Source organism: Bos taurus, chromosome 17 (genome assembly GCF_002263795.3).
Source record: "Bos taurus isolate L1 Dominette 01449 registration number 42190680 breed Hereford chromosome 17, ARS-UCD2.0, whole genome shotgun sequence".
Classification (NCBI taxonomy): domain Eukaryota; kingdom Metazoa; phylum Chordata; class Mammalia; order Artiodactyla; family Bovidae; genus Bos; species Bos taurus.
Genome location: NC_037344.1, coordinates 56,206,999 through 56,223,240, shown reverse-complemented (window position 1 = coordinate 56,223,240; position 16,242 = coordinate 56,206,999). Strand labels below are relative to the sequence as shown.

The 16,242-nt window shown below is 47.5% G+C and overlaps 1 protein-coding gene across 1 annotated transcript in view; it reads left to right on the top strand.

Annotated features, from left to right (window-relative positions):
• The window catches only part of SRRM4 (serine/arginine repetitive matrix 4), a 172,589-nt gene that overhangs the window by 132,751 nt on the left and 23,596 nt on the right, over positions 1–16,242 (top strand). The window contains exons 5-8 of the mRNA XM_010814042.4: positions 2,357–2,383; positions 4,704–4,754; positions 7,871–7,969; positions 10,770–10,926. Coding sequence (XP_010812344.2) covers positions 2,357–2,383; positions 4,704–4,754; positions 7,871–7,969; positions 10,770–10,926 — 334 coding nt within the window. The remainder of the gene's footprint in view (positions 1–2,356; positions 2,384–4,703; positions 4,755–7,870; positions 7,970–10,769; positions 10,927–16,242) is intronic.

The window sequence follows — 16,242 nt, the reverse complement described above, 5'->3', positions numbered from 1 at the left end:
CTATACACACGTTCATGTACACACACACACACACACACATTTGTGGGGAAAAATAAAAGACAGGAACACTGTACATGAGAGGTCTCAAATCTGTGGTTCATGGCCCAAGCCAATGTTTTGCAATACAAAAAGTTTTCCAGCACTTCTGTAAAATCAGAAGCTCTCCTCATTGGACCGATCTTTCCACAGGCAGCCATCCGCTGGAACTGAGGACTTGCTGTGCATTTAGACATAGCCAGGGTGCTGCACTGTCCCCACCTAACCTGCCTCCCCCATCTACACACATTTACAAAGCTCGTTTGACCCCTGGAGGGCAGAGGGTTTATCTTCATAAGCTATTTGCTGTGGTTGGCTGTGGATGACAGGGAAAGAGTGGTTTATATTTTATTTTTGCTTATCTGTATCTTCCAATTTTTCTACACTGTGGTGGATTACTTGTGCAATTAAACAATCACAACAGGACAAAAGGTAAGAGGTCATTTGGGTTCCCCGCCCCGCCACATCTCACCCCCACGTGGCTTTTCCCAACCCAGGGTGTGGTCAGCTTTCAGCCCTTGTTGCCAGAATGGTCTCTACTCAGTTTGGTCTCACAGATTATGTCCACCACCTGTCCAAGCATGCCCACTGATGCTGTCTGAGTTTGTGCTCAGTACAGGTGTGAAAGTGAAAGTCGCTCAGTGGTGTCTGACTCTTTGCAACCCCATGGACTATACAGTCCATGGAATTCTCCAGGCCAGAGTACTGGAGTGGGTAGCTAGCTGTTCCCTCCTCCAGGGGATCTTCCCAACCCAGGGATCAAACCCAGGTCTACTGCATTGCAGGCGGATTCTTTACCAACTGAGCCAAAGGGAAGCCCTTGTTAACCTGGTGTTTGAAATTCCCAGTGTGGAGTCCTTTGTTGAGGTGAGGGCCTGCCCGTGACCACAGACTGCCAGCTTGTCACCTTCCTGTGCTGAGCGATTTGTCGCAGTTTAGGGGTGGGATAGGAAGAGGGAGCATTTTTCTATATGGATCTTGGGAACCAAGTGGCGTCTCACTCAAGGGCTTCTCATAGGAAAGAGACTTGGCCAGAGGATTAGAAACAGACTTTCTTTTGGGGGCTACAGTTGGCCCAGGGGTTGTCAGAAGTTTAGAGGGAAGGAAGACCATAAAATGGGAAATTAGGAGTGGGAAATATGATCTGATTCTTCGGAAACCCTCGTCTACTGAGCATCACTCTAATCTTAGTCCATTTTCTCTAAGTTCTTGAAATGTTTGGTTAATGATGGTTAACTTTTTGGAATTGGAAGCTAGAAGTAGAGGATGTATTTAACTTTTTCTTCTCCTCCAATTAACTAAGGTTTCAGGGTTTAAAAAAATCCCTTTTTCACACCTCTTTATTGAATACGTGTTATGTATCATGATTGAGGAGATTCTGGCCCCAGGAACAAAACAGTGACCGGAACCCAGTCCCTGCCCTCAAGTTGCTCACATTCTAGTGGGCACAGTGGTAGTCATATTATGTAGAAGTCTGTACATAGTGAGGCTCAGCTCGGCAGCTCACTCCAGGCTTGTGGGAACAGAGAGGGGACCAAACCAACCTGAGGGGACTGGAAAATGCCACAGGAGGTGACATCTGAGAATGAGTTGGCGTTACACAAGTGAAGATGTGTGGTCCTGGGCAACTTAATTCCTCTGTCTTTGTCAAATGGCTATCAGCAGTACTTTACAGGTTTGGGGGGAAGACTGAATGAGATTGTGTGTGAGCAATGCTTAGTACAGAGCCGGGACCCCAGTAGGAGTTCCACGTGTGGAAGCTGGTTGTCCCTTGAAGATGTTGATGATGGTGAATCCACAACTAGGGAGAGAAAGAACCAAAGTGAGGCTTGGGGAAAGGGAAGAGGCAGAGGGACTCTTTGTCCTGGCCTCCTCATGCAGCCTTTTCCAGAACAGGCTTACTGACAAATTTGGGTGAGGATTGAAACACTGATAATTCAAAATGCAAGCCAAGGTTTCTCACATGATCTTCAAATCTAAAAGAGGAGGAGAATTCACCAGATATCCTGGTCCCCTTGTAGCCTGACCACAAATGCACTGATAGGGAATCCCCCAGGAGTCCAATGGTTATGACGGTGCTTTCACTGCAGGGGGCATGGGTTTGATCCCTGGTGAGGGAACAGCCCAGAAAAAAAAAAAAAAAAAAAGTTATAAATGTGCTGATACAACCATCCCAGGAAAAGAAACTCAGACTCACATTTATTTTCTTCCCCTACACCCTCTGTTCCTTTCTTCTCTCCTCTTCTTCATCTTCCCTCCCTCCCTGTCTCTCTCCCTTCCTTCCTCTCCCTCTCTCTTCCCTTTTTTTCCCCTCAATCAGGTCATTCTCCAAGAAGAGAAGGCACAGGTAAGCATCTTGTTGCCTCTGGTTGCTTGCTCAGCTTTCTGCTTTCCTAACCACGTTCAGGTAGCATCTAGGGTCCAGCTCTCAGCCTCCACCTCTGTGTTCACTCCCCCTTCATCTTCCTGGGCCTCAGTTTCCTCCAAAATGAAGGCCATGATCTAGTTTCCCTGAAAGTTCCAAGCCAACTTTTAATTTCCACTAGGCCATATGGTTGCTGCTAGGCCAGTTCCTACGGATCCTTCTCCCTGGCAAGTCTTACCACCCTTCCCAGGGCCTGTTTGACCACTGGTTGAAATCTGGGTTGGGAACTCCCCTTGGTGGTCTGGCAGTTAAGACTCCACATTCTAATTCAAGAGTGTGTGCGTGTGTGCTCAGTTGTGTCTGACTCTTTTGTGACCCCATGGACTGTAGCCCACCAGGCTCCTCTGTCCATGGGATTTCCCAGGCGGGAATACTGGAGTGAGTTGCCATTTTCTCCTCCAGTGGATCTTCCTGACCCAGGGATCGAGCCTGCATCTCTTACATTGGAAAGTGGATTCTTCACCACTGCACCATCTGGGAAGCCCCCACAATGCAGGCAGTGTGAGTTCAATACCTGAGTTCAACATGAGCTCATTGAGAGTCAGGGAACTAAGATGTGCAGCATGGCCAAAAGGAAAAAGGAAATCTTGGGTTGGGAATGTAGAGAAGCATCACCCCACCAAAGCCTTCCCAGACCCTAGCTAAGGGATAGAGACCTAGTATTGGAAACACAGGGTGAGCACAAATAAAGCTATAGCCTGTGGGGTGCTCACTATAAGTTAGATCCTATGCTAAGCCTTGTCCACATGCATGGGTCTTTAATCTCTATACAGCCCCATCACAACCCTGTGCAGAGGATATCTTTATTATTTCCATTTTACAGATAGAGAAACTAAGACTCAGGAGATGTGGCCGACATGTCCACAGACACACAGTCAGAGGAGGCAGAGTCAAAACTACAACCCAAGTCTGTCTGACAGAGGATCAGGACAGCCTGCAGTGGCTTCCTAAATAACAGCAGCACAACTGCAGCCACTGACAGAGTGCAAAACCCTTTCATTCATTCAGTTAACAAGTAGACACTGATTACCAAGGTAGTCTATTCACTTAGCCCAACAGCTTAAGCAATGACCCCATTTCAAGGGCAAGGAGACTGGGTCTTTGAGAGGACAGGTAACCTGCCCGATGTCACACAGCAACTCAGCAGCAGAGCCAGGAGGTTAACTTGGTCTTTCAGTGAGGACCTGGGATGTCCACTGCCCAGGCTGAGTCCCAGACACAGAGATATATCCCACATCTCATGTCAAGATGCGATTTCAGTTGGATGAAATCAAATTTCCCCTTCCCAGGACTTAGGCCAATGATGGGTTCCTGGTGACCCCCTGAAGCCAGTCTGGCTTGAATTATCAAATAGCATTTGCCTTTGGGGCCTCTATTTGATGATGCGGAGACCCTGAGTCATCATTGTCCATTCTGCCCACAACCCGGTACTCTGAATTAAAAAAAAAAAAAAAAACTTGAATATTCATGAGCAGAACATTTCAGAATCTGCCAAACTTTAGGAGGCTTTAGAATATCTCCCTGGATTTTCCAGTCTTTTCTTTTAGAAAATACTAAAACAGTAGTCAAGAGGGTAGACGCTAGGGACCATTGATCTGGTGCCACATTCCAGCTCACCTGTATGATCCTGGTCAAGTGTCTCAGCCAATCTGAGGTTCAGTTTCCACTTTCTGTAAAATGAATACTTATTAGGTACATGCCATAGGTTGTCTATACATGTTAGTTGCTTAGTCATGTCCAACTCTTGCGACCCCATGGACTGTAACCCACCAGACTCCTCTGTCCATGGAATTCTCCAGACCAGAGTACTGGAGTGGGTTACCATTCCCTTCTCCAGGGAATATTCCCTACTCAGGGCTCAAACCCGGGTCTCTTGCATTTCAGGCAGATTCTTTACCATCTGAGCCACCAGGGAAGTCATAGGTTGTAAGGAGAATGAAATGAGATTGTTGACAAAAGTATTAGTGAGTGCTTCCCCATAATAAAGCCTCAAAACATGGCAAATATGATTACCTTTACTACTGCTGTTACCATTAAGCTACCAAAACTGATCTCAGCATCCTTTATTCCCTGTCCTCAGTCTTTATGTGTGGGCTGGTTGCTCTGGTTTTAGAAACGATCAATGTCCATTCCCAAACTGCCTGGATCTAGTGACCAGCATGTGTTAAGCATTTTAACTACTTTATTTTTATCATTCGCTGGAATTTTGCATCTTTCAATTGATTGGCCATTTCTCATTCAGCTCCTCCAGCCCAAAAAGCAGAAGAAAGGAAGAGAAGAGGCACAAAAAACAGTATGTACATTCCACCTGCAATGTACTGTCAATTTGGGGAGGTGGGGGACTGAGCTCTGAACGGCCAGAGGGTTAGAATTGCCAAAGAAAAAAGGAATGGGAGAGGGGGCTGGTGGGTGAGAAGGGAAAGGAAGGGGAAGACCAAATAACAGAACTGTGTGTAGACCTGCAGCTGTGGGTTTGGCGTGCATGGGTGTGTAAGGTGGTGTTTGTTATGTGTGTGTGCATGTGTGTCTCTGTGTGCATGAAAGTGAATGGTGTACATGTCTGTCCATTGTGTGTGAATTCTGTGTGCCTGTATGTGCATTGTGTAACATTTGTACGTGGTACATATATGCATAGTGTGCACTTTGTAAATATCTGTATATTTTTCTATTGTGCAAACATTTGTGTGCAATGTGGGTGCCTAGTGTGTATGTGTGTGTGATATATGACTGTGTTCCCAAGAACGCATCACGTGTGCCCTTGCTTATGTGGGCATGAACTTAAACTGTGCATATCGGTGCTCTGTTTGTTACAGTGTGTTAGTTCCATGCCCTTGGTGTGTGCACTGCTTACTTATCTGTGTGCGTTACTCCTAGGGAGGGTGTGTGTGTGGGGGGGTTACCAGTACACAAGTGTGCTGTGTGTGCATGAGTGAGTAAGGGGGCTTGATCATGTGCGTGCACATGCGTGCACATACATGTGAGTTCCAGCCGTGGTCCCTGGGCTTAGAGCATGCAGATACTGGGGGAGCGCCTACCTCCAGCCTCGGTCCCCAGCTGGTCCTCGGTTTATAGCCAGTAGTAGAAATTCAAATCAGCCACAACTGCCTGTAGGGTTCAGTTCCCAGTCAAATTAAAAGTAAATTTGGTTACAACCCACCTACTTTATACCCTTGCAAATGTTAGTGTGTGTGTTTTCCAATCAACTAATATTTTATCTCCCACCAAGAAGCTTCTAAAGTGAGAATCAAAGGCAATGGGATGAAAGTCAGTGAGCTGCAGGGGAGGGAAAAGAGGAAGCAGACACAGAGGGAGGCGCTCAGCTTTGCTGGCCAACCAAATGCCTCTTCACCCAAGGTCAGTGCGAAAGAGGGCATTTCAGGCACCATCACGAGGGTCTGGGGAATGCTCCACAAGGAAGCAGCAGAGCTGTAAGTTAGCTCAGGGAAGAACTTCCTGATCATTAAGCTTGTTCAAGTCAAGTCAAGAGACAGTCACTGGTCATCTGTGTCGAGCATATGTTCGTCCTAAGCATAGACAGAGCACCTGTTCTCAGAGACATGAGCATCACTTGTCTGAAGGGCTGCAGTCTAGACAGTCACTAAGCAGGGCCTGGGCCCAGACCCCAGGAGTTCTGGGACAGTCATCAAAAAAAGAAAAAATCACCAAAGTATGGACTGCCTGCATGAGGGCAGCAAAGTGGCTACCTTGCCCAGCACCAAGTCTCAGAAATCACAAGCAGGACATAAGAGAAGGTTCTGAAAGCCAGAAAAACAAGAGTCAGGAGAGGGAGAAGCAAGAAACATGAGGCACCCCTGAGATAAAGGTGGTTGTTCTTGCCAAAACCCATGGTTAGTTAAGGCTGCGTTTAAACAGGGAACCCCTGGAGTAACTTACGTCTGTTTGTTCAGCGTCCTTTAGAGAGGCCCTAACAGGTGGCAGGCCCTGTGTGGGGCCCAAGGATAGAGATTAGGCAGACATTCCTCCCAGTCTCGAGAGCTTACAGCGCAGCAGGACACGGGAGACATGGGACAGGTCTTGGCACCACAGTGGCAGACAAAAGCTCAGGGCATGGTGGGACCCCAGGTGCAGGAAAGAGAGCGTGGTGGTAAGAGGAGGTTTCCTGTGAGAAGGATGGAGGTAACCATTCTAGGCTGCAGTCAGGCAAGTGGTTTAAATCTCTGACCTCAGCTTCTGCATCTATAAAATGGGAATAATAAGAGAATCCACTTTGTGGGTTGTTGTGAGGAGTAAATGAGTCCATTTAAGGAAAATGCTCAGAACCCAGTGCCTGACAGGCAGTGTGTGTTACAGTTTACCTGTCATGACCATCATCATCAGGACATGATACATTGTGGGAAACATGTGAGCCAGAATACCAGCACCTCGGTGTCACTTGAGCCTTGCAAACCAGGACTGTAGATGCCATGCAAAGAGGCTGGAGAGCTAGGCAGGGGCTGGCTCCTGAAGATGCTTGGGATTCAAGGTCAGAGTTTGGACTTGACATGAGGACAGTGCAAGGGTTTTAAAGAGAGAAGGGATCACATGACAAGATATACCTGAGTAAGAATACCTGAGTCCTTTGTTGGGATAACCAAGCTACCTTTTAATAGAATCATCTCTAACCACCCCTTGGCTTCCTGACTTGGCCCAAACTATTGACATTCCTTGTATGTCCCCAGTGATCACTGCCACTGCTGTTGCTACTTCTAAGTCATTATTATTATTTAGAGAGAGCTAAAGTAAGTGGTAGTGGTAGCAATTACACGAACTGTAATTCTTGTTGATAATGACATTTGTAACTCACTCTGAAAGTGGGCTTTTGACTCCATGCTAAGAATCCAGACTTAATTTTCCTGGTCTGAGTTACAGATTGGCAGCCCAAAAGCCTAAGGGATTCTGCAATTGTGTTTTGTTTGCCCCAAACAGTGTCTTTTTTTTTTTTTTTTAAGGAGCTTCCATTTAAAATAGGAATAAATTACACAAAAATCTCCATTTCTACATTTACCTGAAAAGTTAGTCAGGTACCACAGCACTCTTCTGAAGGCAAAGTCACTTTCTTGCCTGTGCCCTCTGGTTGGTATTTCTTGAGTGCTGATTCCCACATTATGGTGTTTGGCTCCTGAAATGGAGACTCCTGCCTCAGGCAAGGGAGAGGTGATGTGTGCGGGTGACACGCACTCTGCTTCCGGAAGAGTCCTGGGGGTCAGGCTGTCTCCCCTAGACGACCCCCTTTCTGCTCCTTTGTGTTCAGGATGGCCAGTTACAAAGATGGGAAGTGAGGGTGATGCAGGGAGTGGGGGGTGCATGACCTTGGGACAGTTATTCAAGTGCAAGGGAACAATGTGTTCACAAGATCAAAACCTCTCTCTCTCTCCTCTGACTCCCTCCTTCTCACCCCCACCCCTCAAGATCGCGAAGCCGGCCCCGAAAATCTCGCCGCCGCCGCCATCACCACTGCCCCTCACGGTCCCAGAGCTCAGAGTCCCGCTCCTCAAGCTGCGACAGCAGGTAACCCCCGCCCCGAGGCATCTCCTCACCCTGACCACAGCCAGAACCCGGCTAAGACACCGTCACCATCAGCTTTTTCTCCACCGTCACTGTTGGGGAAGCCGCTTTCCCCGCAGAGGGGCAGCCCCTGCCTCACACTTGGGCTGTCACCACTTCCTTGCAGAGGGGCTGCAGACAGAAGGACTTGCTGCCCCCACTTACAGGAACAGCAGCCACAGGACTTGCTAACACGGTGCTTCCATGCCAGGTGCTAAGCACTCTTCATGGTCCACTGCATGATCCCCTCTGCAACCCTAGGAAGGAGGCACCATCGTCATCCCCACTTTAGAGATGGGGAAACTGAGGCACAGAGAGGAACTTTCCAGGCACGTAGCTGCTAAGTGACAGAGCTAGGACTGAACTGGAGCGTCTGGTTCATTTGGCTGTCTCTCACTCAGGGTTGTTCTAAGCACAGAGAAGCTAAGTGACCTATGAAAGGCTACACAGCACAAGCTATCCAGTTCTGTGGCACTTCCGAGCCCTCTTGCTCCTAACATTGACCCTCTTTATGCTGACACATTGGCTGCCCCGGCCCGAGCAGGGGAAGAGGCTCTTGTGGATGAGAAGAACAAGAAAAACAGGGAGTGGGGCTTGGTGTTTGAAATTGTTGAGACCATTGGGAATGTCAAGGGCCCCTTGATGGTACCTGGCCAATTTCCAGATGGCAGAGACTCTTTTATTCTTTCTTAAGTCCTTCTCACACTTGGCCTATGTAGTCACGCAGTCACCTCACCTGGGAAGATTTAAAAATCTCACTGTCCTGGTCCCGCCGCATTCCCGGCTAAGTCAGAATGTCTACAGGAAGGAAGAGGAGGAAGAGAAATAGGGATCTAAACTCTACTCTGAACCAGGCACTGTGCTGCAATTGCAAATAGATTCTGTCTCTTAATCATCCCCGTCACACCATGAGCCAGACCACAGCTTCTCTGCCTTGGCTGCTCCATGATTGCTTTGGAAGTCTAAAAATACCAGTGCCTGGATCCCATCTCCAGACATTCTGATCTAATTCAGATATGCGTGGAGCAGGTGTGAGAGCAGCCCCTGACATCAAGGACTCGCCCCAGTAGCTGTGGTGTTCCCACATCACACAAGGCTGCTCTGTGATCCTGAGTGGTCCAAACAAAACCAAGACCCTCTTGGAACCAGGTGCAAGCCTGGACAAAACAGGGACATTTTTCACAACCCCAAAGTGACCCTGCATCTCTCCATCCTCCATCTTTACCAGTGATAGCCTTAACCTCAGTCTAGTCTCCCCTCCTTCTAATTAAGACTGGTGAAGACACCCAATCAGAGAATTACCTCTGTCCCCTGACAGCATCCAGTCAGATCAAAGCCCCAGCTCTTTACATGCTCCCCAGAGTCCCCAACCACACGCTCCTAATAGATTCTCTGTGACCACTCCCCACCCTGACAGAAACGTCCTCCACTCTCCCATGGTGCGTATTCTCCATCACTGCAGGGAGCAGTAACAAGATGCTTGTTTGAGCACAAGGTGCCCCCGTTGGCCTTTGTCCGGAGGGCATTGACACACTGAGCTCAACTGCATTATCGACATTTACAGCTGAGAAGCCTGCGTGTTGGTGGGCAGAGGGGTGACTGGCAGAGCTGGAGCCAGGACCCAGGTCTGTGTGACTCAGCCCAAGCCTGGGTGGGAGGACGGTGCAGATCCTGCTTGCAGACTCTCAGCAACTGCACTCTACCCTTTCTAAGGCTTACCTCTTCTGAAAGGGGTACATATCACAGGCCCTCGCCCCAGCCTTCCTCCTGCTAGCACTTCTCCTGCTGCTCTTGCCGCCTGAGCTTCCCAGTGCTTGTTGTGCTAAGGGACACTCCAGCAGGTGTGGGAGCAACCTGAGAGCTGACCCTTGGGCCAGTAGAAAAGTGAGAGGCCCTAGAGCAGAGAGGGACACTCCAGTGCAAGAACCAGAGGTACTGGTTCCCACAGGGCCCTCGTTCTGCCGCTACAAGCTGTGTGATGTCAGGCAGGTTCCTAAACATCTCTGAGCCTCAGCTCTCTCATCTGGGAATAAGAAATAATACCTTCCCTGTCTATGTCTTTGAGTTGGAGAGAGGATTGTGAAAGCACCTTAAGAAGGGCTTACAAATGCCATGAAAATCCATAAGGTGTTATTTTTATCACTACTGTGACTCAGAGCTAAACAGTAATGCTGAGTCCAAATACACCCTTTCTAAGGAGTCAGAGATTCCTTTAGTTTCCAACACAGACAGGCAGCCAGATCTACATCTGACAAGCTTACAGAAGGCATCTTTGTCGTTTTCGTCAGATTTTTTTTTCAAAAGTTTTGGGTGACAGTCAATAAGATGCCTCTATTTCACAGATGGTGAAGCCAGATACACAAAGACACACAGATATAAGCAGCTACATTTATAGACAAACACATGAAAACACAGATGGACACACCCAGACGTACACACAGTCACGTACAGACAGGCAAGCAGAGAGACAGTCAGAGGCACACAAAGGACAGTAAACGGAATCAGGATCATCAGGACCCTTTCTGTCTTCACAGCTGCATCCCCAGCCCCCACAGCAGTGCCAGGTATATGAATTCACACTCGTCAAACAAACAAATGAGAGAATGAATGAACACGGACGGGTGGGCGGGCAGAGGGGTGCATTCATAGTTTACACAGACAACCCAAACACACTCTGCTGTCCTCAGATCCTATTAGTCCTTCAGTCACCTCTCTGCCATGCTCCCCATCAAAAAACCCTCAGGTCTCTCTGCTCTGCATCCAGGCACCGTGGCCGGTCCCCCGAGGGAGGGCGGAAGTCCCGTCGAAGGCACTCTCGCCGCTGCTCCAAGACCCTCTGCAAGGCCAGCCCAGAGGCCCGGTCCAGCCCCCAACCCAGCCAGCCCCTCCAGATGCTCAGCTTCCTGTCAGCCAGGGGTGTAGTAAGTATTCCGCACAGCCTCCTCTGCCAGTCTTGGCCGGGACACTTGGGGGAGGTGGAGGCACAAGTTCAGGGCAGTGTATGACACATTTTAATTCAGTTTCGGGCAAATATCCCACTGGTTTCAGACCTCCTTCTTGATTTAACTGAATGGTCATTCACCAGCCTTTGGCAGCACCTGGCTTGGGGACTTGGCAAGTAGGGTTGTGTGTGGGGTGGGGGGAATGGGGAAAACCTGAAACACCCAGGCTCTTTATTAGGGGAATGGTGAAAATACATTTTGGTCTCCAGAGTGACATCTGCAGGAGGGCATGTGTGAGACACCATAGGAGGTTTCTTTGGGGAAGAAGGAGAAGAGGGGTCTTTGATCTAACAGAGGCACTGCAGCTTTGCAATGAGGTCTGCGTCTTTGACAGCTAGGCTGCAGCACTGATGAGCAGATGGGATTTGATGTCACCCGTATTAACTCGGCCTTGAATATATATGAGAATTTTCCTCCAAGGAGGTGATAGCACTTAACCTCTCATATTCACACAAGGTCTCAGGGAGTTGAGGACTCAGCTGTCTTCACTAGTTGCTTCCACAGGTGGGACCAAAAAGCCAAGGCTCAGAAAGATGAAGGTATGGAGTAAAGCCATAGGGCAAAGCAAGAGTGAATTCATTTGAGAAACTGGCCTTCAATGGGATCATGCCGCAGTCCCTTAGGTCAGCAAGGAGGGTCAGCTTCAGACAGTTTGATGCCAGGAAGTCTCCTCAGCAAAGCATTTGGAGTTGGGTCTGAACTCAGCTTCCTAGCTGTGTAGCTTGGAGAAAGTCATCCAACCTCTTTGAAACTCAGTTTTCTCATTGGCAAATTTGAAATAATACCACGTCCATGGGGGGATTGTGGGGGATACCCAGTAACAGAAAGTACATGAAGGCCTTTTGTAGACTTTAAAGGGACAGACACGCAAACAGGAGGAGACTCAACATAGACGTAGCCTTCACTTACACCTGACAACTGAGAAGGGTCCTGTCTCCTCTAGCTAGGCGTGGATGTGACAGTTTCAGAGAGCTGCTCCCTTAGAAAGGATGAGGTGGAAGTAAGGAAAGCTCTGAGGTTCTTGCTGGGAGGTCAAGGAAGAGAAGGTGATGATAAACATGGGTTGGGTCTGGTTGACACAATAGTTGTATCCGCAGTGCCTTCTGAGAATCTCTTCTTTACCAGTCAAGACATCTGTATCAGCAAGCTGTAATTCTGCCATAATCTTCTGCCTTGCTGGAACCATCCACAGCTCACCCCAGGCCCTCCTTTTGTAGAGGGAGGGAACCTACAGTTGCTTGGTATTTGCAGATGGGAAAGGCTCATGTTCATTCTCCCCTCCACGAATGCCTATGAAAGTTCTTCCCAGTAAGGCGGAGTCCAGAGGCCTGGGCTCAAGACGGCTTGGCCAGACAAATCCTTTTACTCCTCCCAGCCTCAGCTTCCTCAACTGGAAAATAAGCATGGTTATCACACTTGTGTCCCAAAGGAATTGTTGCAAAGGTAGAAGAACATTTAAAATACAAGCAATAAGAGGTGGAAGAATGGTTTTAAGTTAGTGAAAGCCACCCAACCTCTTTGGTCACAGTATTTATGGCAGCCATTCGGTGGCCCCAACTGACACTCCATAAAAAGTGCCACTGGGAGCAAATGGCTTGTGTTCTCTCACCTGGGACAGTTTCCAAACTGTCAGGACCAAGATGTTGCAAAAAGCTGAATGTTAACCACCCCCCCCAAAACTGTTGTCCTCCCACACCAGTGAGTGAGGTAGCAGATTGGCCATTGGTTCTTAGGGCCCAGCCCTATTAGAAGAGCAGAAAACTCATCCATACCTAGAAGGCATAGGCCTTAAGAGCCCACCGAACCCAGTGCCCTGATTCCAAAAACAGAATCTGAACTCACAGATGAGAAATGCCTTCCAGGGGCTCCAGCAAGTCAGAGTTGTTAAAAACATGAGATTATGATTTTGTGAACAAATCCTGGTCCCGAGTCAGGGATAGTTAAAATACTTAAAACTTTGTCAGCTGCAGTTTCCTCATCCTTTAGAAAATGCAGATAATAAACCTCTTCTTCAAAACCTTGTTCAGGGGACAAAACCAAAATAATTTTGTAAGCAGCTGAGCCTGGTACTTGGCACGGGGGCAAAAATAAGCAAATAGTAGAGAGTGTCAGGATGACAACATTCCAGATGGTGGCTCCGTATTTTCCAACTGTGGAACCTTGAGCAAGTTACATAAACTCTCCATGCCTCCGTCTTTCCCAAGTTTGCAGAATGAGGATAATAGTAAGACCTACCTCATAAGAGGGATATTTTAAGGATGCAACGACTCACTGTAAGACTTTTAGACTGAAGCAGGTGAGTGGTAGGTCCTTTGTTGCTGGCGGTGGATGGAAGTAACAGCAGTATTAACAATGGAAGTGGTAATAATCATGGCAACAAGAGTAGCGGCACTGATAATAGTAATGGAGCAGCAGGAAGGGTTCCAGGCCCAGGCTCGTCTGTGGATGAGTTGAGACCACAGCTAGAAGCCCCGCTTCCCCTGCTTTCAGTTTCCTTCCATCCTTGATGGCAGCTGTAGCCCAAATGGCTGGCCCCACCCTTCTCATGGGTGCCTGACTCCTGGGGGCATCAGATACCCCTCAAGTCTGGCCCTCCCACTGCTCTCCACACGGGGTTCTTTCTCATCCTCTCTCCTGCACAGGCAAGGGTAGAGAGGATACCAGGTTGGACCAAAGGTTTTCCAAGAGTCCAAGATTTTCCCAAGCTCTCTGCTAAAGAGAACAGCAAAGTCACTGTCATTGAATCACTTGTTTGACTTGTTCAAATCTACCAAATATCTACTAAGCATCTATAAAGCATCAGTTCTGATGTAGCCCTCAGGATCCAGTGAATAAGAAATAGCCTAGCCTTCTTATAAAGAAGACAGACAAAACTGTAATGGACAATGCACAACAATGAATGCTGAGAGGGACGGGGGTAAGGAGGCAGGGGAAGAGGGGATTGGGCTTTGAGTTGGTTAGGGCAGAGGAGATGCAGCTGGGAAACTAGACAATGGAAACAGGAATTGATTGCTGGAGTCAAGATGGAGACAGAATTCCAGCACAGGAGATGGGGTTCTGGAGGTAAAAGGAGCTGGAGCATAGTAGATGTCCTATGCCATGGTTCCTCTCATGGCTCATGGCAGACATCTCATATGCACAGCTCTTTAAGGAATCAAGGATGGGCACATGACATCAAGGGGGTCTATTTACATATGTGAATATGCAAATAATACATAAGCTGATGATAACCAGAAGTCCTCTTGGTTGGTCAGAGCCCTAATCCAAATGGAGGGTCCCGAGGAATCAGTCCTCTGTGGCCTTATTCATTTCTTATCTACACTCAGTCATCTCTGTTCAAGGCATTAGAGAGACAGATGAATAAACAGGCTTCTGAATTCCAGGGCTCATGCTCTAGTCATCCACAGAATACTGAAGTACTGTAGGATAAATGTCATTAGGACTGAGACTGAGTCGGTATTTGAATACTTGCAAACCAGTTGATAAATAGACCCTGTCGCCGCCCACTCTCCAGTTAACAAAGCCATCCCTTTCCTCCTCTGGTACCTTCTGGACCTTCTCACAGACCAGCAGCTAAACATTGATACCTGGCAGCCCTTCAGTGCCAAGCCTGGTTACTTTCAGATGGGGCAGTACTCACACTCGACCAGTTGTTGAATATTTTCAATATCAGCCTTGGAGGTGATAGAAGCAAATATAATATGTAATAGGACCACAGAGGAAGGACCAGACAATGTCTAAGAGGTCTTGGTGTCTGAGAGGACTTTACAAATAAAGGAACATATGAGTTGGGCTTTGAAGGATGAGTAGGAGCTCACCCATTTGAGTTGGCTGATGAATAAAGGGAATGGTAAATGCCACTACATGCCAGGCACAATCACATACTTTATACAGTTTTGTTTTTTTTTTCCTCATTTGATTCACAAAAAAATTCTTTGAAGTAGGTGCCATCATTATCACCATTTTTCAGGTGGGAAAACTGAGGCTCAGAGAGGTGAAATGACTTAAGTAGATAGCCCATTTAGGAGAAACAGGAGCTAGTATGAATCCTGGCTTATATCTCAGAAGCTTACTGTGATAGCCAGAGGGCCAACTGGATGACAGAGAGGTTGGTGGCTCCAAAGTTTGGTCACACCCTGTCCCTGTAGCAGAGGGTCCTCAGTTAAGTCTGCCCTAACTGGAGGGGGAATTTAAAAGGGCTGATCAAGACTGAAGTTAGACTCAGGAGAAGGAAGGCTTCTTTTCTCCTCCTGCTTCCAGCAAGCTAGCAGTTTCCACATAATCCTTGTCGACAAAAACTTGCACAGATTGAAAAAAATAAAAAGCAGAACTTAGGCTCCATAAAAGAGGGCCTCATTTGTGAACAGGAGGAAGCAGGAGAGGCTAGTAATGAAGACAGGAGCTTTGGAGCAGATCCAAACACTTTGGAGTTCTTGACCTCATCTCCCTGTGAGACTGAGCCATAGCTCATGCTTCCCTGAGCACCTACTATGTGCTATATTCTACATGTGTCATCTCATGTATTTCTTATAATAGCCTTTCAAGGGAGCTTCCATTAGTATCCTTATTTTATAATGCATAAAGCCTGGAAAACTTAAGTAAAAGTACCTATTAAGTGGAGAAGTGAGGATTCAAACCCAAAACATCTGCCCTCAGAGTCCAGATGCTTAATGACCTAACCTCCCTTATGTCATTTTATTTTGCTGGACATTGTGTCCCCATCTGTACCTTTAACTAATAATCATATCTACTTCATGGAGTAGTTGTGAGGGTGGAATTAGATCAGTTGTCCATTTAGTTTTATATGCACTAAGCACCTACTATGTGAGTAGCAGTGAACAAAACAGACAAGGTTTTGCCTTCATGTGGCTTCTATTCTGTGAGCAAAACTCAGCCTGGCGCTAGGGACATAACAATATACAGTAGTTGCTAGTGTTAGGATTTGTCATCATAATGGCTTAATTAAACTTGCTCCTGATAAACCCAGACATGATGTTTTTGAAACATCCCTGGCCTCGAAAAGTTTAATTGTATCTAAGATCTCAGACGAACTTCAGAACAGCTCTAGGAGAATGACAGGAAGAGCCTCCTGTTTTGCATACCAGGGGAAATGAGCCTGAGGGAGTATACATGGAGGGCCCAGCCCTCCCACATCTGCCCCAGGTTCTTGTACATCCTGCAAAAGGCTTTGAGCCCTTGCTCAAACTGGGAAACTCACTATTCAGTTCCATTCAT